Source organism: Seriola aureovittata, chromosome 17, assembly GCF_021018895.1.
Source record: "Seriola aureovittata isolate HTS-2021-v1 ecotype China chromosome 17, ASM2101889v1, whole genome shotgun sequence".
Lineage (NCBI taxonomy): Eukaryota > Metazoa > Chordata > Actinopteri > Carangiformes > Carangidae > Seriola > Seriola aureovittata.
In genome coordinates, this window is record NC_079380.1 from 5,335,716 (window position 1) to 5,357,414 (window position 21,699).

Genomic DNA, 21,699 nt, shown 5'->3' on the forward strand with positions numbered 1-21,699 from the left:
AAAAGATGAAGCTATTGTACAGCTTCATGACACCACCCCACCCCCACCCCCTTCTTTTCCCCTCACCCGCCACCATCATTCCCTTGCTCAGACTGACATGCGCGTTGCCATGAAAATGATTCACAGAAAAGCGTCTTTCCCATTTCCTCTTCCATCCCAGGCTTGTCAGGAGCCGCATTTAAAATGGCTGTCAGATGCCACGCTGCAGTGTGGTGATTGTTGGCGTGTACAGTGTGTGTCACCGCAACTCGCTGTGTCAGGTTGCACCAGTCGTTTCCAACCAGTCAGATTAATCAGACGTTTTTCAGACGAGGCCACTGGTCACCTTCGTCTCACGCTCTCCAACAGAAGCAGAGAGCGTGAGGGATTGGACTGAGGAGCTGCTAGAGTGATGCAGTTTTAATCTCTCACATGTCCTCACACTACTTGCACAATATACAGCATAAAACATCAATCTGTAGTTTTATAAAAGATGCACAGTGTGCACATTCTGAGTTCACAAACATTTTTATGTCAGAGCCCTTCCAAATAAATACACATTCGGCTGTGGATCATTGATTAGATTCTGTCTGATGGATCCCTGTCTGAGAAAATAGTTGAGGATATGTTTTCAGTCAGACCAACCACGGCAGGACAGGGAGGATAAAGAGACATTTCGCCCTCAGTGATGCTGTCATTACGAGGCTGTGTACTGCCCCTGATGAGGACCACTGATCAAATGCTTATTTCGTTTCGGTCTTGCAACCTGCTCAGCAGATGACTATCCCAGGAATGACTTTCATTAGGTTGTCATTTACGTATGTTCAATGCTGATGCAGGGAATGGTGACAGAAATCATAGTGTTTTTTTGTAACTGTAACCACAATCGTTCCCTAAACAGGTCGTTTTAAGTATTTCAGAGTGATTTTAAGCCTTTATTATTGTTGTTGACAGAGATTACAGGAAATGAGTGGAGAGAGAGAGATTGATAAAGAAGACATGCAACAAAGGTCCCTGGCCGGACTCGAGCTGGGGCACTGAGATGCCAAATTGTGTAAAGCTAACCATGGTTTAGTTGCCGCATCCAAAATCTTTCCCTAAACTTAAGGGTTAGAGGGTTAACTACATCGTGGATGCAGTACACACATTTGGTAGAAAGAATTGAAGTATAACTACAATGACCGCCTCATGGATGCATGCCTGTGCCACTCAGACTAGTTTCAGGTTACATCCCTGTTTATCCAGAGTCATATAAATATTCACCATTTATTTGATCTTTAGCCACCAAAATCTAATCAGTTCGTCGTTGTGTCCAAGTGAACGTTTTTACCAAATTTGAAGAAATTCCTTCAAAGCATTACTGAGATATCGCATTCACAAGGCCAAAAGCACGTTTTATGAGGTCACCTTTGACCTATGACCCCCAAAATCCAATCAATTCATCACTGAGTCCAAGTGAATGTGTGAGTCCCGTCAAGGCGTTACTGAGATATCGTGTCCACAAAAATGGGACATATGGACGGACAACCAAAAAAAAATGTTGGCTTTAAATGTTACTAAACTTTGTAATTTAATGTAATGAGCCAAAATCTTGTAATATCATCATCCTGTCTGGCAGTACTATTGTGTCGGAAATGTACCCCTACTCTTTCGCTGTATGTGTTGGGAGAGGATCCAGTCCCCTGAACCTGTAATCGTTAACAGTCACAATCACGTCATCAAATTTGCTGGTATTAGACTCGTCCGTAAGCGTGTGAATAACCAGGCTTCTCAGCTCTCAGGGTTTCCTGCTCAGTAACTTGGAGCGAGTCAGGGGGAAATTGTACGGTGCCCTTTTGGCCAGATGACTTTCTCTGTTCAGGGGGATCAATATGTGGATCTGTTTACCCGGAGAATTCGGACCGGTTCCTGACTGGAAGAAGTGATGGGTTATCATTAGGTGGTCAATAGGGAGATGAGAGGAAACAAGGGGGCGAGAAGGTGGGGGAATGATGAGCAACAACAATGCAGGGATCCCTGGACACCCAGAACCAGAGAGGCTGTAGCCAATGGTCAGCGGCCAGAACCACTAGAGTGGCCCCCCATAATCAGTCATGCATGAATGATAAAGTGGTTTTTCATTCAGCTTTTATGGTATTTTTATTGTTTGTGTTTGTGTTCTGTGCTTGTTAAAACACTCCTGTAGGGATAAGCATTACAAACTAGCTTAGACGATAAAGGTTGATCGACGGACGGACGGACGGACGGACAGTGTATCCACGAGAAGGTGTTTTTGTCCACAGCCTGCGAGGTTGAGCTCAGAGCGTGAGAGGCTCTGAGGTGACAGAAAGAGTGAAAAATAATCAATGCGATTGCTCTTGACATCATTCTTCACTGCCATCTCTTCAAGACAATTAATCAATAATCCATAATAGTGACTTATTGAGCCTGAGTGGGTGTGAAATATTGATAGCACTGTCGACTAAAGTGAGCTCTGAAGTCACTAAAATCTCCTCTGTCTCTCTCAGAGGAGAGTGTTGTATGGGCAGGAAGAGCGTTTCAGATGCTACATTTTGCAACATTGAACAAAAAGCCACCAGTTCCCTCCGCCCGCCTTGCTCCCCTCCCTCCACCTCTCTCTCTCTCTCCCTCTCTCTCTCCCTCTCTCTCTCTCTCTCTCTCTCTCCCTGACAGAGCTCAACTATCCATCTATTGTCTCACCATCCCATTGACTCCCTGTCACTGCCTACATCTATTATTCGAACTCCTCTGTCTGTCACTCTCTCCTGCGGTCTCTTCCTCTGTTAGCCTGTTTCTGTCACACAGTTTTTCATTCCATTTCTCCCCTCGGCCCCGGCGCTTCATCCCGACACTTGCTCTGTCTCTTTTTAACAGCCGTTTTATCATATATAACCACATCTGTCTGTGTGTGTGTGCACACGCCCCAGACGTGTGTCTGTCCCGGGTCTTCTTGATAATGACTTCACACATGCAAGTGCAGCCACGCACACACATACACAGGTCCACGTCAGCACACACACACACACACACAACACACACATGCTTGCAGTCAGACACACATACGCAGATGGTGTGCAGGTGTAAGATGTGACATAGTCCAGATAACAGGCCGTCGCCTCCTCCGGTCCACATCGCAATATGAAACAGCCGAGGCTAGATTCCAGTGACACAGCTCATTTTTCCTGGTAGCCGCTCGTTGTTCCTGCGTTTGTGGCTCTATAGTTGTTTTCTGCTTGTCCTTCCTTTGAAATACTTGATTTGTGTTTATCTGCCACTGGGCCTTGTGCTGTCCGTGGTGATCGTCAGTTATATTTTTAACCTGTAGCAAGGCCCCATCCAAACAATGAGAATGAGAAACTATGCTTTCACTGGTCAGCCTTTTATTGTTCTATATGTAATATAGATATGTAATATATATATATATATATATATATTCTAACAGTAAAAATTCATAACTAATGCCACAAAAACACAGCCAGCTTTATAATGCACCATTATGGCTTGTGGTATGACTCATACTTGTACTGTAGTGACACAGTTACGCATGCATACACACCGGGTTTGCACAGAGGTGCTCGCACACTGTTGCTGTGTGGTTTATTCTCTACAGTATGTGCGTGTGTTTGTTTACTTGTGCGTGCGTTTGTGTGCAGAGGAGGGTTGAGGAAGAGGGGGGTGGGTTGCAGATTGTGCTCGGTCCAGTAGACCCCTCCCAGTCAGAGCGAAGCTGTCTCAGTTCGTCAGCGTTAGACTCGCGTGGCACCCTGATCCGCCCTGACAGTCAGCCACAGGAAATGATGGGACGTGAAACCGCCCACAGCACCCATGTGACCCGACGTTGCAGGAAGGAGAGAGGGAGGGTTGCGATGTTGGATGGGATGGAATCAGGGGGCCAATGTGTCCTCATAATAGCAGAGTCAGAAACCGTTGCCCCGCCTGGCACAACACAGACAAGATGCACAACACTTTGGCACACACGCAAATGCACAGACAGACAAATATCACACACGTGTACACAAATAGAGACACACACACACACACACACACACACACACACACACACACACAGTGACATTGGGTTCAGGCCACGACTGCTGTGATATTTTATCCGGTTGAATGGCAGTGAAATGATTCTCAGCATGCCTGGCTCCAGACCTTTAGGATTGTGCCATTGTCTTTCACTCCGCATACCTCAGCTGCCTCAACCAAACACTGACAAACATGGAGACAAATACGCGTGCACACACACATACACACACACACACACACACACACACACACACACACACACACCATTTAGTCTCTTACATGCAAAGCACCTCACTGATCTAGAAACCAAATTAACCACATCTTCGTTCATTAATTAATTTATCACATATGTCTTATTGTTTGGTGAATGCGAGCAGTAGCCCATTATATATTTCAGTAAAATAAATCAAAAGAGGAAATATCTAGAAATATTAAAAACGCTGTAATACAGGTCCAGACATTTTTATTATAATGCAGTTCAATAAAATCTGCTTTTCTTGCTGTAAGAAATGTTCAATATGTTTTTAATATAGTTTTTTTTTTTTGGTAAATTCTTTGCATACCTCATGCAGCTGGTCTGATTAACAGTTCATTCAAAATGTTACTAAATTATATTAAATTAATTATATTTTATTAAGTTAAATCGGATAAGCTGTAGAAATGAATAAAAAATGTTAAACCAAAATCATTATTTTCACCTAAGGTGTCTTAGGTTTTAGATGAAAAAGAAAGATAAGTTAAGAGAGCAACTTTTTCTGCCCACATGTGGTGTAGGGTCTCTCCCTGCAGTGATTCCTCCCTGTAGGCCTCCACAGACGGGGCAGAGTGAGGTTATGGGCAGGGTGGGGCTATAACTTGGCTTTGGTTTGAAGAGGAGACGACAAGGAGATACAGCATGCATATACGGGCTTTTTCCACGGCTCACACCCTATAGCCTTTTCACATTTACAGGCCCATTTACAGATTTTCCAGGCCCACCATCAGGTGCGTCAGCTGCTGTCATATTTCCAGAGCCGAGCGAAACCCCAGTGTTTCCACTGGGGCGTGCGTGGCTCGCTACATGCATACCTTTCAATGGATTTCTTTCCCCTTTCACCTTCAATATCCTCTCTCGTCCCTTTAGACTGAACCGCATCTCCGATCATTGCTGTTTCCCCGCTCTCTGCCTCTCTTTCTTTCCATCCTCTGTATGATGGTCTACTTCCACACTGTCACACTGTGAGAATCTGATTGAAAATGCCGAGGAGCTCCTTTGCTTTTCTCTCTCTGTTTTTACTGTCATGCCTGCTGCTGCAGTTTTGATGTGTGGCACACAGTAACTGCACTACAGCCACAGTGGCTCTCTCTGACAGTTTCAAGTGTAGTTTATTTGTACCGATGCTCCACCTGAAACACAAAGCCTTGCTCATCACACTGCACATGGAAACCATGGCGATGTACAGCTCATCCCATCAATAAACAAATGAAAATGACATCTATATCCACAAGTGGTTAAGCTGTTACCGTTTAGTGTCTAAGAAACTTTACTAATATGGCCCCTTCTTTAGATATTAATTTGACCTTACTCTTGGTGAGGATGGCCACTGGCCACATTTATTATGTGAAGGCCCTTGCTTTCAAATCTGAATAGCCTTATCTTCAGTGTACAAAGCCCCATTCTGCCACTGCAATGACTCTCCTCCCTTTTATCTTAGTCAACGAGCACACTCACATCCACTGACTGCCTTATTGTATTATTTATTGAACCCGAAGACAAGGTGAATTTTCAAGGTGAATATCACCAAAATGTACAAATACTCTTCTGAGTGCTGTGCCCAAATATAGCCATTCTTCACACTCTTCATTTTTATATGCATGTGCACTCAAGGCAACCAACGTATCCTATCGGAAATTATTAGCCATTTGTTTTTACCTTAATTTTACTCATTGCTATATCCAAATTAAAGTGAAAAAATGGTTTAATGAGTTTTTAATTTGTGGCCTTAAGGCAGTAAAAGCTGGAAAATTTGAAAGCATGTGTAGACATTTATGTGGTTAATTCTTTTTCTTCTTAATGCATTATAGACCAGGGTACTCTGGTCAATATGTGTGAACATGAGCAACCCAAAAACCCCAAAGACAAGAATACAGGAGTGTAATGTGTGGTAACATACAGCCCAGAGTCACTCAACTGATAATGAATAAGAGATTTTTGGTATGTAGTATTTGTCTGTTATGGGACAGCACTAAAGCAGAAGATGATCCTTTACTCAACCTGGCTGTTGTCACAGTTTGCACATTTTTCAAGTGCCTCACATAGGAGCTGCGGCATAAACCGTCCAATACAGAGTAAACCAGTCTCCCATTTTTGACTTTATGAATAGCTCATGAATCTATGCGAAAACATGTCTGAACCATGAAAAAACCTAACAATAATACATTATAAGGCACAAAAATTCAACGCTATTCCCTCACGAATTCTAGCAACATTCTGAAATGCAATTAAGGCATAAAAGTACAAACCAGCATTAGTCATTCATTGTCCAGCATTAGTCACTCTCACCGGCCTGGGGAGTGGGAGAGTGAGAGATAGAGGAATAACAGTCTACCGCACTGGGTCAGACATAGAAAATGGAAATAATAGAACGATAATAACAATAATCCACACTTTAGGTCGATTTAAAGTTGTGCATTAAGAGTTTTTAATGTGAGCTGCTATAGCTGTGTAGTAAATGGCATGTGCCTCCTCCGAAATGTAGCTAAACATCGGGGCCGTGGCCACAGCGATGACTGCATTAACTATGATTAGTCAGAATGGGCAGCTTGTGTTCTCTCCTGCCTCTTTCAGAGACTTGCAGAGATTGCTATGAGTGAAGGCAACATGAACCTGGTAGAAACAAGCATGTTCTCCCAAATGAAAATGTAGAAATATAGATTATTCTCATATTCAGTAATGAAACAACACGGACCCTCCTACCGGGGCTCGTCACAAATAGTTTTTTTTATTTTTTTATTAGGAGATCACGGGCCAAAGTGTTGGTCATTGAGACACTATGGCTGTGCCAAACAAAGAGTCAAACTATGGGACAATGAATATCTGTAACAAATTTCATGGCAAAAACAAAACTCCCTGTACTTCTTGAAAGCATTTCAGAGATAGCATTGAGAGCAATGCACAGGAGAGGGTCAAGTTCAACATAAAACCAGGAATTTTCACATTATGTAATTGTGTGCATGAGTTCTCACACGGATCTTCTATCCAGCCAAAGCCTTAGGTTATTCTTGGCAGCAATTACGTGAGTTTGTCCGCAGACGGTCTTGAGCTTTCTCTTCCCCTCGAAGCACGAAGCAGACATAAGGATTCCCACCTGCGTTTTCATTCCCCTCAGCCAGCAGTTTCCCTCCCCACCTGATCTATTCCACCCGTCCTCACCTCCTCCTCATCCTGCTCCTCTCCTTCATCCCCCGCCTGTGAACCCAGCCAAGGCGACAAAACATATTGATGATTTATTTATGTTAGGGAACCCAACTCTCTCTCTCTCGTTCTCCCTCTCTCACACACACACACACACACACACACACAAACACACACAATCTGTCTGTCTGTTCTTGTGTTTGTCTGTCTGTGAAACCATATGTGACAGTGATGCTAAATGGGGCGTTCTCTCTCCAGTTGTGATGCGATGGAATGTGCAGGTGGCGGCGCTTACAAGCACAACACACACACTGCCCACACACACACACACACACACCCTCTATTCTCTGCATTGTCATGCTGAGATGAGAGCATCTCCCTGCTCTGGGGTTAACTCATATGATCTAGGTATTTGGCACTATCTGCTCCATTTTTTTTTTTTTTTAAGGAAACACACTAAGAGCAGCCGTTACGTCAAGTGACATTAGTTGACAACACCAGCTGAAGTAAGAAGACCTTTTAGTCGCAGACACATGTTAGTGATGTTAATACATTTCCATTACTATCTGCTGTAGCCAGGGTTATTTCTGGAACAGTTTGTGTATTCAGTCCCTGCACAGCCACAGTTTGCTGCATACAGTCTCACCAGCTATCGCCCACGACATTCATGTCTTATGTAAACAGGGGAAGCCTGGAGAAACAAAACCGTATGTTATCTGTACATGTAAAACTGTAACTTATAAACAGAATTGACAGGCTCGGCCATGTGTACCCTTAAAGTTGCTTTCTGCACACTTGACAGGTCAATTAATAATGGATTTATTAATGCTTCATAAATCATTTATTAATGGTATATAGATCAGTTATAAGCCATTTGTAAGAACAACTTTTGGGTTGCAGGGGTAGCGAGAAATCCTCTCTGATCCTCCATCATAACTTGTTTTGTCTTTTTATCCAGGGCTTTAATTCATCAGTGTCACCATTTACTTTGTGTAAAAGAGCTGCAGAGCATCAGCCAAAAATACATTTATTAACCATGTATTACTGCAACATTTACAACTCCAGATGTGATGGATAATTAGTGTGAGTTAACTAAAAAGACAAAGCGGGAGGATGTTGCAGTAATATGTTGTTAATAAATGTGCTTTGTTCTGATGCTCTTGTTCAGCAGGTAATAAGTGGTGAATTAAATTATGAATTAAAAAGCGGGATAAAAAAAAAAAAAGCACATTGTGTTGGGGGAGGATGCCAGCCAAATGGATTACTTACAAAAAGACCACCCAAATGTTCTTGCAAATGCCTATAAAACATTAATAGATTATTTATTAAACAAATTTTGTTTATTCATTTTCATTGTGTCCCCATTAATCACTTACTTTTGATCTAATAAGCATTAATGGATCATTTTAACCATCAAAAAAGCCATCAGGTATTGGTAGCCATGAGTCATGACGTCACCTCCAGGCTAGCGTCTGTCCCACTAGCTGCTTTAATTCCATGCATTCATCTAACTCTGCCTTTCTTTCATCAGTCTGTCTGAAAAAGTGAAACGTATTCCTGGGGTGTACTTTTCATATTAGTCATATCAGTTAAACAATGATTACTTCGTTCATACAAAGAAACTACATCTTCCATGAAAATTTACCAGTGCAGCAGCATGGATAGATGTGTCATCATAACTTGGTTTTGCTCATATCCAGTTACATTCACCAACACTCTGTTCTTATGTCATTTTTCCAACTTTCTAGTTGTAACCTCTGCTGTATCAAAACTTCTACATTGTTTGCAGCTCCTCAACTTTCTCACTGACTCACCTCTGCTGTCGACCTGTGACATTTCATTCACAATCCTCCAGGGTTTATGGGAAATGGGCTGGTCAAATGCTGCTAAAAACTGAAATAATGAATAAATTAAATTAGACATAAGATCAATTTTTAAAGGTCCCACTTTCCCTGTGTTTTATTTGAAATGTTGATCCATAAGAAGATATATTTGTGGTTTTAAGAGCCAAAAACCATCTCAGTGTAGTTTTACATCTCCTCTCTCAGGCTTCTCTCTGGAGCTCTAGAAACAACAGGTCAATGAGCCAATCGGAAGAGAGGAAGCTCTGAGCCTCTCTTCTGATTGGCTGATTGTTTTCTGAGTGATCCAATAAAGATATAGCAGATTTCAGGTAAAACACTCAAAGACACCAAATCCTGCAAGTTTGGATGGTGGGTCCAGGTGGGCGGGGCTTGGTGCATGACTGAGAGTGGTGACTGCTTTGTTGTGACATCACAAAGTTCCAGAAGTCCTGACAGCTTGTTTTAAGGCTCAGATTCTGAATACAAGCTGTGTGCATTTCTCTGTGGACTGAGGCTTTGATACTTTCACAGTATTAATATAGAACCAAGACCTGATGATCAAAGAAGACACAGAAATCTCACTTTATACAAAATGGGACCTGTAAAAAGACTATATACTCTAAACCTGACATGATATGAATTTGGATTATTATTGATGACGCACTGATGAGGTGATGAAGGTGATGAGGTACTATGAAGATAACTGGACCGTAGAGCCTCTAGCTGGTGTGCACATTAAAACACAAGGATCCAAGAGCCAGTAAACCATTTACTGAGTGAGGGTTGGTCAAGTAATGAATGGATGAATGGGTGAACAGATGGATGAATGGATGATTTTCTGTACAACAAACAAACAAAGGCAATACACTGCCATGCCGATCATAAAAATGACAAGGTCATCATACACTCATAAATTAAGATTTAAGGTATGTAAACATAATTTGAAGGAAATAAACAGTGAGTAATCTTAAACAATGGCAAATCATTTTAAGTTGAGCAGATGAAAAAATGTAGTACCAAAGCAAAATGTGGTTTTGGCGGGAAGATGAACCACTGAAAATATTCTACATGAAATGTACATTTAAACGGATATTGGATTTTTTCGGTGGGCGTATTTTAAAAGTGTAAAAAAAAAACGTTTTTTCTCCTTGCCCCTGTGCACTGCAACACATCGCTCTGCTAGTGTGCCGGTGTTTCCTGCTGCCTCAGTTCGCTGATCTGAATCTCCTGCAGGTAGCACACCGACTACGCATGACTACCTCACGCAACCCCACGTCAAGTAAACCGAACTGTCCCTTTAAGCTTGAGATTCTTGAACAGGACCTTTAAGATACCCATTCTTATCTAGATATGAAACTACTGTTGAGACGGCCTCTGTTCCAAGCCTGGTTTCTTGAGCAGAACTGGAAGTTCATATGTGGTCGTGTGTTTTATTTGATAGGTGTGGCCTTAATATCAAGGAGGGTGAGTGACCAATCGAACCTGAGTCTTATGGGTAAGTTGACCAAACTTGATCTATTCCCTTTAAGACACATGGTGGGAGCTGGCCACAGGTGCTTTTATGGGACTGGACATCTTACACTGTCACCCATCAACATCTGCCTTTCTTGTCTGCCAATCTTCAAATTACTTTAGCGCCTCACAGTCGACCTTCTCACTGCTCCTCCAACTTGCTGTCAGTCTTTCTGTCACTTTGTTAGTTAGACTCTCTGTCAGTCAGTCAGGTAGCCGGTCAGGCTGTCACGCTCCGAAGGTGTTCCCTCCCCGTACTCTTCAATTCGTTTGTTTGTTAGTCAGAGAAAAGGGGAGCAGAGGGCTGTGGGGAGAGAGAGATTTGGTCTAGTGAGAGATAGTGAAGAGGGAAATTAATATGCCAATAAAGTAAGCAAAGTGGTAGAGGGATTGAGCGAGAGGAAGACAGAGAGATGTCAGTTTAGAGGGTGAGAGCTTAGTGTCAGAGAAGAGTGTGAAGACAGCAGTAAAGGGAGAGATTGTCTCGAGTTTACTTTAGAGAAAGATGTTATTTTACAGAGAGGGAGAGTTGATGCTTTAGAGAGAAAAGGGGGGGAGGCTGAAAGCTGTTAGTTTAGATAGGGGGGGCTGAGGGGGCGAGAAAGGAAAATTGTTAGTTTAGAGAGAAAGGGGAGAGAGAGTCAGGGAGAAAGATAGATGGCTGTTTGCCTCCTCTGCTGCCAGTCATTACCTAGTCAGGCCTCAGCAGCAGGTTGGCAGAGCGAGCTCTAATTGAGGAGGCTGGTGGCTCGGAACAGCAGAGAGAGAGATAGAGAGAGAGAGAGAGAGAGAGGCAGAGCTAGCTCTCCTGTTTGCTTGTTCATAAATTAGCCTGTCACTCATTACGTCCTGGCATGTGGTTGGGGATCAGAAAACACCATTTTCAAACACATTTGCATTCGTCGCAAGTTCTCGTACTATTAAGCCGAAGCTCATAAAGCCAGTGCTGTGTGCATGTTGAATATTTTGTAGCATTTATGTTGAGTACCAGGCAAGTATAAATTTTACAAAAAATGGCTTGCGTACAGTTATGTCGACGGCAGAGTAAAGAAGATCATCTACAGCTATGCATCAGTGTCCATTAACCCAGAGGAGCGGCAACAGCATGTGTCCTGTTTAGTCAACCACACGCCTCCCAAACCCTCATTCCCACGCTCTTGTACAAACCGGCTCACCAAAAGCAGCTGTGTCACTCTCATCACACTCTCAGCATGCTCGCTGCATATCGGGAAACAAACAGGCGGACATTATAAGGCTGTCACGCGTTGACAGGTATTGATCAGGCTTCTCCTGAGAGACAGCTGGATGAACTTCACATCAGCACCTTTTTTTTTGGGGGGGGGGGGGTGTTGCCATCTGTTAATGACTAATGCAAGTTGGGATATGTAGGTAATAGAGGCGGGTGGTAGAATGTTATAGAGACGCTCAGATGCCACCGCCAAGATGTCACATGGTATTCTGTTTGCGTGGCACCATACCCCGACTGTCATCTCCTCAGGTGACAGCAGCTATCTCCATATTTCACGCTTCCTCTTCCTCCCTCAACCTCAACTCTCATGCCCTCGCTGTCACACTGTCGCGGAGCACCCAACGCCCCCCGCCACTCCCTTCCACCCACCCATCACCACCCCAAAACCAACCCATGGCACTGCCGTGACAGTGCCGGCATGCTACAGCGCTCACACACACTGCATGATAATTACAAGGCGCTCACCTCCTCTGTAGCTTCCACCTTCCCATCCTGAGAATCACACAAACATTGTAAACAGACAACAGTGCAACATTCAAGTCTCACATTTATCTTTCACTTAAATGTGTGCTTTTAGCTTTAAATCCACAATTTGTTCCCGTTACTATTTGCAGACAAAAACATCTGTGCACAGATGTGTGCATCTTCCTGCTTGGTGCATTCAAATCACCAACTCTCGCCACTAGCACTAGAGCTGTGGAAAGACAACACAATTTTGTTTCTGACTTGAGGGTGACAGCTTGACCTTCTCCTCTCTCCAGGGTCCGTCACTCATCACCATAGATACTTGGCTCTCGGCAACCCAGTAAATACCATTAGTATTTTAACACCAGTGTTAACTGCAGATTCAACGTCCCCCCACTAATGAAGAGAAACAATCGTGACATTATTTGCCCCGTCCAGCAGTACAGAAACTTACACCATGGCAACTTGAAATGAGCAAGTTTGATAAAATCATATACTTTCTACTTTACTATGACGCAGTTTCAAAATGAGTCAAATTATCACAGTCTGAGTTGATCACTGTTTTATCCCAAGAACAAATGTTCTCTCTGACTCAGGATCTGCTCTGCAAAAATTTTATCATCTTGATAAATCTGTCAGTAATATAGTATTAGGTTTGAAAATATTCTTTGCCAGTGAAGTTAGCTAGTGAAGCTAATTTTGTGATTTTTCACTTGGTTTAAGAGTTGTTTTTTAAATGAGTAGCTACTGTACTTCAAATATAATAGCTGATCGCTCCAATAATGCAGAAAAATCACACTAAACAAAAAACATATCTTTTCAAATTGACATTTACTTTCTTACATTCATCTTGCACCTTGGAGTTCATCTTTTGATAATAATGTCCTCTTATATGAGATTGAAAAGGAGATGGCTGGAGCCCAAGCTCATTCTGTCCTCCCTTCTACATTCACCAAGACACCAAGTACTTCATTATGTATCCCACTTCTTATTCAAAGTGAATAAATCAAGAAGTGACTCAAACATTTTCAAAACAAATGCCATTTAACAAAAAAACATGTGCTTTTACTTATTCTATCCGTTAGTCTTGAAACTTTTCTTAAACATAATGATTTTTTTATACATTTTAAAATTCAGTCTCAAGTTGCATAAATGTTTCCCTTGAACAGAAGCGAATCTGTGAATCTTTAAACTTGTTGAGTGTCTTGTTTTCTTGACCATAAATTTTCCTTCATAACAACTCTTTCTTGGTAGTGGTTAGATTTATATAACATCTGAGGACTGTTACAGCCTACAATGCCATCCTTTTTCAATGTCTGTAATTGTAAGACACAGATGGTTTGAGGGTTCATAATTCTTAAGGCTCCTTTCTCTGTTCTGTATGAATTTTACATGCATTTCCCCAAATCTCTACACAGTAGGTGATGTATCGAACAATAACTGAGCTGTGCAGAATAAACACTGTATTTTTCTGTTGCAGGTCTAGAAGTGCAACTGATTTTTATAGTTTAGATTTCACATTATCCATGTGTGGTTTCCAGCTTGTGATCAATAATGACATTTTTTTTTATTTACTCTTTCACTTTCAGCACAGTCTATTTCTTTTTTAACCTCTTTATTAATTATTGCAAGAGATCAACCCCCCTTGTTTGTTTTTTTGTCTGTTTTTTTCTCTTTTCACTGTATCCACTGAAACATCCCTGTTTCTTTAACAATTCATGATCTATGTTGTCGAATGCTTGTTAAAGATCAACAAAAATTCCCACCATATATTGTCTCATTTACATGTTATTTCTTCTGCTGATTCCATTAGCAGTGGAATGACACTCAGAAGTTTTTATATTTTTTAATATTCTTCTGGTGAATGATATATTTCAAATCAAAAATATACGTAAATGCCTTGACCACACAGAATGCTCTTGAGTAATGACATGTCCCTGCCATCACTATTCATTGATCTTTTCCCCCTACATTTATTTATTTTTATTGACATAATTTCCCATTTATCCACCCCACCCAAATACACGGTGCTGGGGTTATCTATAATAGAACTATCAATATTATAATTAGCATTTATCTCAGGAATCTCTTCATCAAGGTCAGGGCCCAAACTAACGAAGAAATTATTGAATTTGTTGCCAAGGTTTTCACTCATATTTAGTTTAAACAATTTTCACCTTTAGCACACAGTTAGAAGTATTCAGTTTTTCAAATCCTTAACACTAAAAAACCAACGTTTACTCATCCAGAAGAATACGTGTTTTAATCTCAGTCTTAGACTTCTTAAGGAGAATACAATTTCAAGACAATCTTAAGACGTTTAAAGTACTACAATAACACCTGGGTTGAAACACATGGCAACATTTTTTATTTATTTTTATTTATTTATTATTTTTTATTTATATTTTATTTTATAGTTTCAGTGTTAAAACAAGACCACAACTCCAACCAAGTGCTATGGGTTCTAAACCATAATCATAAAAAACTGAATCATGCTTTAGTTGCTATAAGTATTATAATTAAATAGTATTATAGCAACTAAAGTAAGTACTAAAGTATTATATTGCCAGAGTGGATAATGAGTGTAAGTGCATATGTGAACAGAGAATGTGATCCAGGCAGCATTATGTTTTGCCTTGAGCTAAATGCTAACCTCTGCATCTTAAAATGCTCACTTTGACAATGCTAACATGTTGATGTTTAGCAGGTGTAATATTTGCCATGCTCACCTACTTATTAAGTTTAGCATATTAGCATTAGTTTAGCAACATTTGCTAATTAACATTAAACAAGTACAAGTACATGTCTCATTTACCACATTGACTACTTTAGTTAATATTTTGTCATTAGACAAAGTACTGGACCAATTAAAATTTTGACCCCAGGACAGAGTTAGATGAAAAGTCAGAGGTTCACCAAGGCAATTGAATTCATCCTGCGGAGGATATAAATCTTTGTAACAAATTTCATGGTAATCCATCCAAACATTATTGAATTACTTCAATAAAAAATATGATATCAATAATGTCAGTATGGCATTAGAGGAAAAGTTAGAGTCACCAAAGTCATTAGAATCGAGCCTCTGGGAACCATGAATGGGAAGAAATTGGTGTCAGTTCATCAAGTATTTATTGAGATATTTCAAGGAATTTGTAAAACTTTTTTACTGGTGCTAGAACAAAAGGCAAAGTTCACCAAAGTCATTAGGATTTATTTTTGGGGACCATGAATGTCATGGCAGTCCATCCAGTTGTCGTAGAGATATTTCAATGTAGACCAGGTGGTAGACTAACTGACAGACCAGCATAGAGCCATGCCATTAGCAAGGCTATAGTATTCACATGGAAGGGAACAACATAATTAGCATGATACATATTTTCCAGTAGCTTGCTTTTGTTGTTTAAAGGAAAATATTTTTTTAAGACTAGATAGTACAGTAAATTATTTGCTAAACTGGACAGTTTATAACAGTCCAGCTGCACCCACTAAGAGATGTAACCATTTATTACGGTGGAGTTCCCACAGTTTTTTTACATATAGAACATATAGGCTGGAACAAATGGTCTTAACTGAAGCTGCCCGATGCAAAGCTTGGAGCCATTCCCGTGTTTCTAATTAGCCCTGGCTCTGGCGTGCCAGTCAGTAGGCTGATGGTTGGCATGAGGCAGCAGGACAGCAGCTGCCCCTGTGTCCTCCACTCTGCCCCAGGGGAGAGTATGTGGGTCCACTGCTGCCTCGGTGAATGGCGAGGAACAGAAACCTGGATTGGAGGGGAAAGGTAGCTCACACCCCACATAACACTCTGTCAGAGGCAATATGTCATGTTTAAGGGGAACTCTCCATCAGCAATCTGATCTCTACCACCCCTCACTGCTGCTGCGCTCCACATCCACACTTGCAATATTACACCTGCACCGTAACAAACTGATAAACACCATGAATCATGAATACGTTGTTGATATTCAAGTATGAAATTAAAACATTTAGATGCAGAATAGAGAAGAGCCGATGAACCTTTAGTATTTCTGCTTGCACAGTGGATGTCAGGAGCAGTCGAGATACATTTTGAAGGCTTTTTCTCACAAGGATGACATGAACACAGCAGCACCAGCAGGCATTTCTGCCAAACCAGCAAGTGCAAGAAAATGGAAAAAGAGCAACAAGAGATAAAGGCAGAGAGAGACAGGGACAGAGAGAGAGAGAGAGCGCAGGAAGTGGGGGAAAGGGGGAAAGAAGGGGAAGTGAACTGAGAGCGGGAGAGAGGCGGAGAGGGAGCAATTTAATGCTATAATTAAGTTCCTGATAGCACCCAGGGAGATGTGCTTTGGCATTGCTCCAGGACAGCTTAGCATTGCACCAAGGCTCTTCAACCCACAATCTATGCTTACACACACACACACACACACACACACACATCCACACATCCACACATCCACGCACACACCATTTGAACAAACATAAATTTAATACGAGCAGGCTCTCCGTGCTCTCGAGCCAATTGCGAATCCCAGAATATGTGTCAACTCCACCAAATGATGCATCGACAAGAAGAAACACAAAGGAGGAGCAGACTGGCAAGAGAGATGGCTGTGAGAACCCATCACTTGCAGTCACTCTCACGTCGCTCTCGCTAACACACTGTCGTGCACACGAGCCAGCTGCCTTGACAAGTGCACACAAATCATCCTTATGAGAGCACGAATGGAAGGCTGTCTGAGGAAATATTCCTCTCTCTCCCTTAATGTTTACAGTGCTCCTATCATGCTTCTGCCACCCGAAGCTGTTCAGTGCCTTCCATTGCCCCCCCACCCCCTACTCATTTTCTTTTCTTCTTCTTTGGCTTCTTGGCAGGATGTACACACAAGTGAAACACGTCAGTAATAGTGCTGTCCTGTAAGACAGTTTAAGTTTGACTAGTAGGATAATGTGCTGCCAAGTTGTACAGGTATGATAGCTATGAAAAATAGCTGCTAATTTCCCCATCTGTGCATTCCTGTCAACTTACAAGGTGTTCACTGAGAGGAGGAGCAGAGAGAGAGACAGAGAGAGGTAGGACTACAGAGAGGAAGGGGAGACGAGGAGACAGGTCTGTGGGAGATCTAGAGAGAGAGTGGGTGAGTCAGTGTGTGTGTGTGAGAGAGAGAGAGGGAGAGAGAAGGAACAGGCAATTACACCCAGCTCCTCTCCCAACAGCCCCATTCCTCGCCTCCTTCAGGCCAAGTGGAGCAGCAGCACGAGCAATAGGATTTTAACTGAAGGATAACGCGCATCAGTAGGATCTGAGATTTCCCCGGGATTGGTCGCCAAAACAACGTGGGAGAAAAAAAAGAGAGGATACAGCACCGCAAAGAAAGAGTTGTCATTACAGAGACAAGAGAGGGGAACAAGTCAGTCGGAATTGGCTCCAGCAGATTTCCAGGCTCTGTACAAGTACAGGACGCGTCCAGACCTCACCTGTGCGTCGTGCATGTCCCCCCCCCCCCTCTCTCTCTCGCTGTCTCTCTCTCTCTCCCTCTCCATCTCTCTCTCTCTCTCTCTCTCTGGGGATAAAAGTGCGTAATTTTTATTAACCGTTTTTACGCACGGTGACACGCCGAGCTGGAGACACGCGGATACGGTCCTGGACGCACGATGCTGATCGGTAAGTGTTGAACACCTTCAGTATACTCCGCTCTTCACCGCTGACAGTGTGGCTGCGCTGTGAGTACAGTCGTCTGTGACACGTTAATGAAGACTGCCAGAAAATCTCACGGCGTAGAGAAATGTTGCAGCGCTGCTGTTAGAGAGACAATCATCTTAAAGTGTGTTGATATCTCTCAAAACATATGAGTGATGGGGCCGGGCGCGCGGACAGTGGCTGCTGGGAATGTTAGAAATACAGAGGGGTTTGTTTTTTGGGGGTTTTTTGTAGGGTAATTAATCGCGCGCGCACGCTGAGCGCTCAAATAGATGATTGAAATTGACGTGGAATTGATGAATTGATCGCTTATCCACTCGTTTATCCGCCGCGAGAACGGTCGCAGATTTCAAACTGTATCGATCAAGTTATTTTGGGGCTCAAATTAAATCCTCCAGAACCAAACATGTGCGTCCTGACTGGTGAGCAGTGACGGACACTTCAGCCTCCTCATTAGGAGTGGAAGTTTGGTCTTCCGTCTGAAAATAAGTACAGGCTACTTATTGATTAGGAGAGAAATGATTATGTTTTTAGTTTTCTCTTTTGAAACGTGAGAAAGTCCAACAGCATCCTCGATTGTTAGAAAATAGGCCCACGGTGATCTGACCGAGCAAAATAAATTCCAACAATTTCCTCAGCCAGCAAATTATGAGCAAATACATTTTCATTAAAATTGACTGTGCTGGAATTATTGGCTATTTGTAAACAGGTATTGATTTGAGTGTGTGAACAGGGTGATGGGAGGTTATGTGCATATTAGAAATGAAATGTAAAGAGCGTGGCCTCTAAAGGATTTTCTTCCTAACAGATTCAGATATGCAGCTAAAATAATCAATAAACAGTTATTTTCAGAATTCCCACTGAGCCCTCAGAAAATCAGAAGTCCATTTGTTTTTATTGATAAAAATGATTACCCTCTGTGACCTATTAAAGGAGTGAGGTCGAAAATCAGTTTTTGGATTTCTTCAACTTTTTTAAGGTTGAAAAAATGTATAAAATCTAGACTGTATTTGATATTTTTGATTGAGCTTGATAAAGTGACCCACTGAATCCAGAAAAGAGAGCTTCTTTACTGCATTTGCATAATGAAGTCCGTCTTATCTGCGATTGTATCGGAGAATAAAGGTGTACTTTCCTTTTGTGTGGGCTGAGCTGAGGGATAACTAATGGACCTGCGCTGCTGTGTTCCCATGCTTCACCTGAAACACTGAATTACAGCCGCGGCTCAATCCTGTCTTCCTTTCTCCTGCCAAAAAATCCTTACATGTCAGAGTCCGTCCTTCCATTTCAGAGAGGAGGAGCAGCAAATGAAAGAGAAAATGTGAGAATGAAAAGGATGAGATTATTACAGGCATCCAAAGAGAATACACAGATAGTCTTGTTTTCTGACTTGGAGGCACACCAGGCCTCTGGAGGTGATGGATCTCGCCTGTAATGAGATTGTGGGGTGCTTTGAGATTTTGGTGCTCTTAAAATGGCTTCGGTACATTGGCTAGTGACTCATGCAAATGGATGCCACATTAGCATTTCCTCAGATATTTACTTCTCCTTCTAAACGCCACCTTTTAATCCCTCCACCAGTGAGGATGGATGCACTCGAGGCACCCAAGCCTTCAGCGTCGAGGTGTTTGACTGAAATGTTGTCTTCTTCTCGCTCGTGTCGGGTGTTCTCTCCCTCCTGGCCTTTTAGCCAGCTCATAAAAAAGCAGCTCTACTGTCAAGTGGAGCCCTAACCACCCAGGCCTTTGTCTTGTGCTGATTTCACCGTGGCCATTAGAACGTCTTAAAAGCGGTTTGGTGGGTCACAAGGGAGCCGTGTGGCTGCTGCTGCAGCTTCTCCTCAGTACCAGATGATAACAGCCGTTCCTTAACAATGGCTGCAATTACTCACCGTGCCATTGCCTCCTGAGAAGCAGCCACTGTTTCAGCTGAGGAGGAAAAAAAAGGTGGAGGTGGGGGCTCAACCTTGTCTCACTTCATCCATCCAGCCACAACCCCCCACCGGGCCCCGAAGCAGTGGACAGGCTGTGGGACTGTGGGAGGGCTGATTATAGGCCTTGTCCCTCTGGGAGTGGGTGCCATTCTTCCTCTTCCACTGCTGTTTTTATCTGTAAGATCTAGGGTGGGGGTGGGGGGGGGGGGGGGTGCATGGGAAGCAGGGTTAATCTACGCTAAACAGGGTTGAAGCTTGATCAGGGCTAATTACATGGGGTTAGGGTTATTGTCTGTGACCACTCAGTGGGGGCTGGCCACACCCTGAAAGCAAGGTTATGATAGACTGACAGAAAATAAAAAGAATCGCTTTGAAAACGTATGTTTTATGTATGTTTTGTTTTTGGTTTTTTTGAGAGTAGTATGAGAAACACATTGAGAGCACATTCCCAAATTTGGAACCCAAACCTCATCTCAATATCCAGCTTAACTTCCAGTCCTTGACCTTGAGGTGTGTGTGTCCACTTGCCCTTGGTTCCAGCTTTAATGTGTGGAGGCTGGAGGGGTTCCCAAGCAACACGGAGCAATAGCATGTCTGTTTGAAGTGGCCCTGTAGGTGGAGGGGGTGTAAATGAGGAGGTTAATGAATAGGCAGCGCTGTCAGATTGAGGGCTTTGGTCCACTTCCTACCAACTCCACATCTGTAACATCATCAAACCATCAGCCTCTTTGAGGAACACGCTCCTCCTCCAGTGCGTGCTTTGCTAAAACATTTACGTGTTTTCGGTTAATAGCAGCTGTGGGCTTCTGTCTCGACTGCCTGAGTGTCTGTGTGTGTGTGTGTGTGTGTGTGTGTGTGTGTGTGTGTGTGTGTTTGTGCACATGCATGCAAAAAAGCAAAGCTTGAGAGGCAATGAGACATTATGATGGATGGACCTGCCGAGCCTCCTGTCTCTTCGCTCATCCCTCGTGGGCCAGAGGGATGAAGGTGGCAGCTCTCCAAGCTCCTGCTCAACCCACTTCTACCTTCTCTCTCTGACATACACACACACACACACACACACACACACACACACACAGCAGAGACAAATAACCCACTGCTCTATTAGCTCAACAAACACCCCACCTCGAATGACAAATCTGTAGTCAAACTGACTTTATTTTTCACTGCCTCAGCCCCTATTAGTCTGCGTCATCTCTCTAAAGACTCCTGCGAGAATGAAAGTGTCTAGCTCTACCACAAATGGTAATATATATTATTTCATATTTATTGTTTCTCATCTTACTGCATTTTATATATTGTCCCACTGGATTAAAGTTCTATTCCACGTTTATGCAGGAGTCGATGCATGTGTGTGGCTCTTTTTCACTTTAATGTGAGTCAGCCGTTTCTTCCAGGTAACAGGAACAATGGGACAGTTTATCTCTCCAAAACTCCTTTTCCATACTACTTCTTTTTTTTTTTTTGTTAGTCTCACTGTAGTCACTGATTCTTGATCTTGTTTTATCTTCCCCAGTAAAGTTGAGTCCAGGAGGTGATGTGATGTTTAAAGACAGATTCTATTCATGGAAGCTCTCTCATGTTTGCATATCATCAACCTCTGCTGTTCAGGAGCTG

The 21,699-nt window shown here is 42.5% G+C and overlaps 1 protein-coding gene across 3 annotated transcripts in view; it reads left to right on the forward strand.

Annotated features, from left to right (window-relative positions):
• znf385c (zinc finger protein 385C) overlaps positions 1-21,699 on the forward strand; it is a 133,327-nt gene that overhangs the window by 64,084 nt on the left and 47,544 nt on the right. For 2 of the 3 annotated variants that reach the window (XM_056401975.1, XM_056401977.1), the window contains exon 3: positions 10,688-10,741. The exons of the other annotated variant lie outside the window; for it this stretch is intronic. In XM_056401975.1, coding sequence (XP_056257950.1) covers positions 10,688-10,741 — 54 coding nt within the window. The remainder of the gene's footprint in view (positions 1-10,687; positions 10,742-21,699) is intronic. 3 annotated transcript variants of the gene reach the window in all.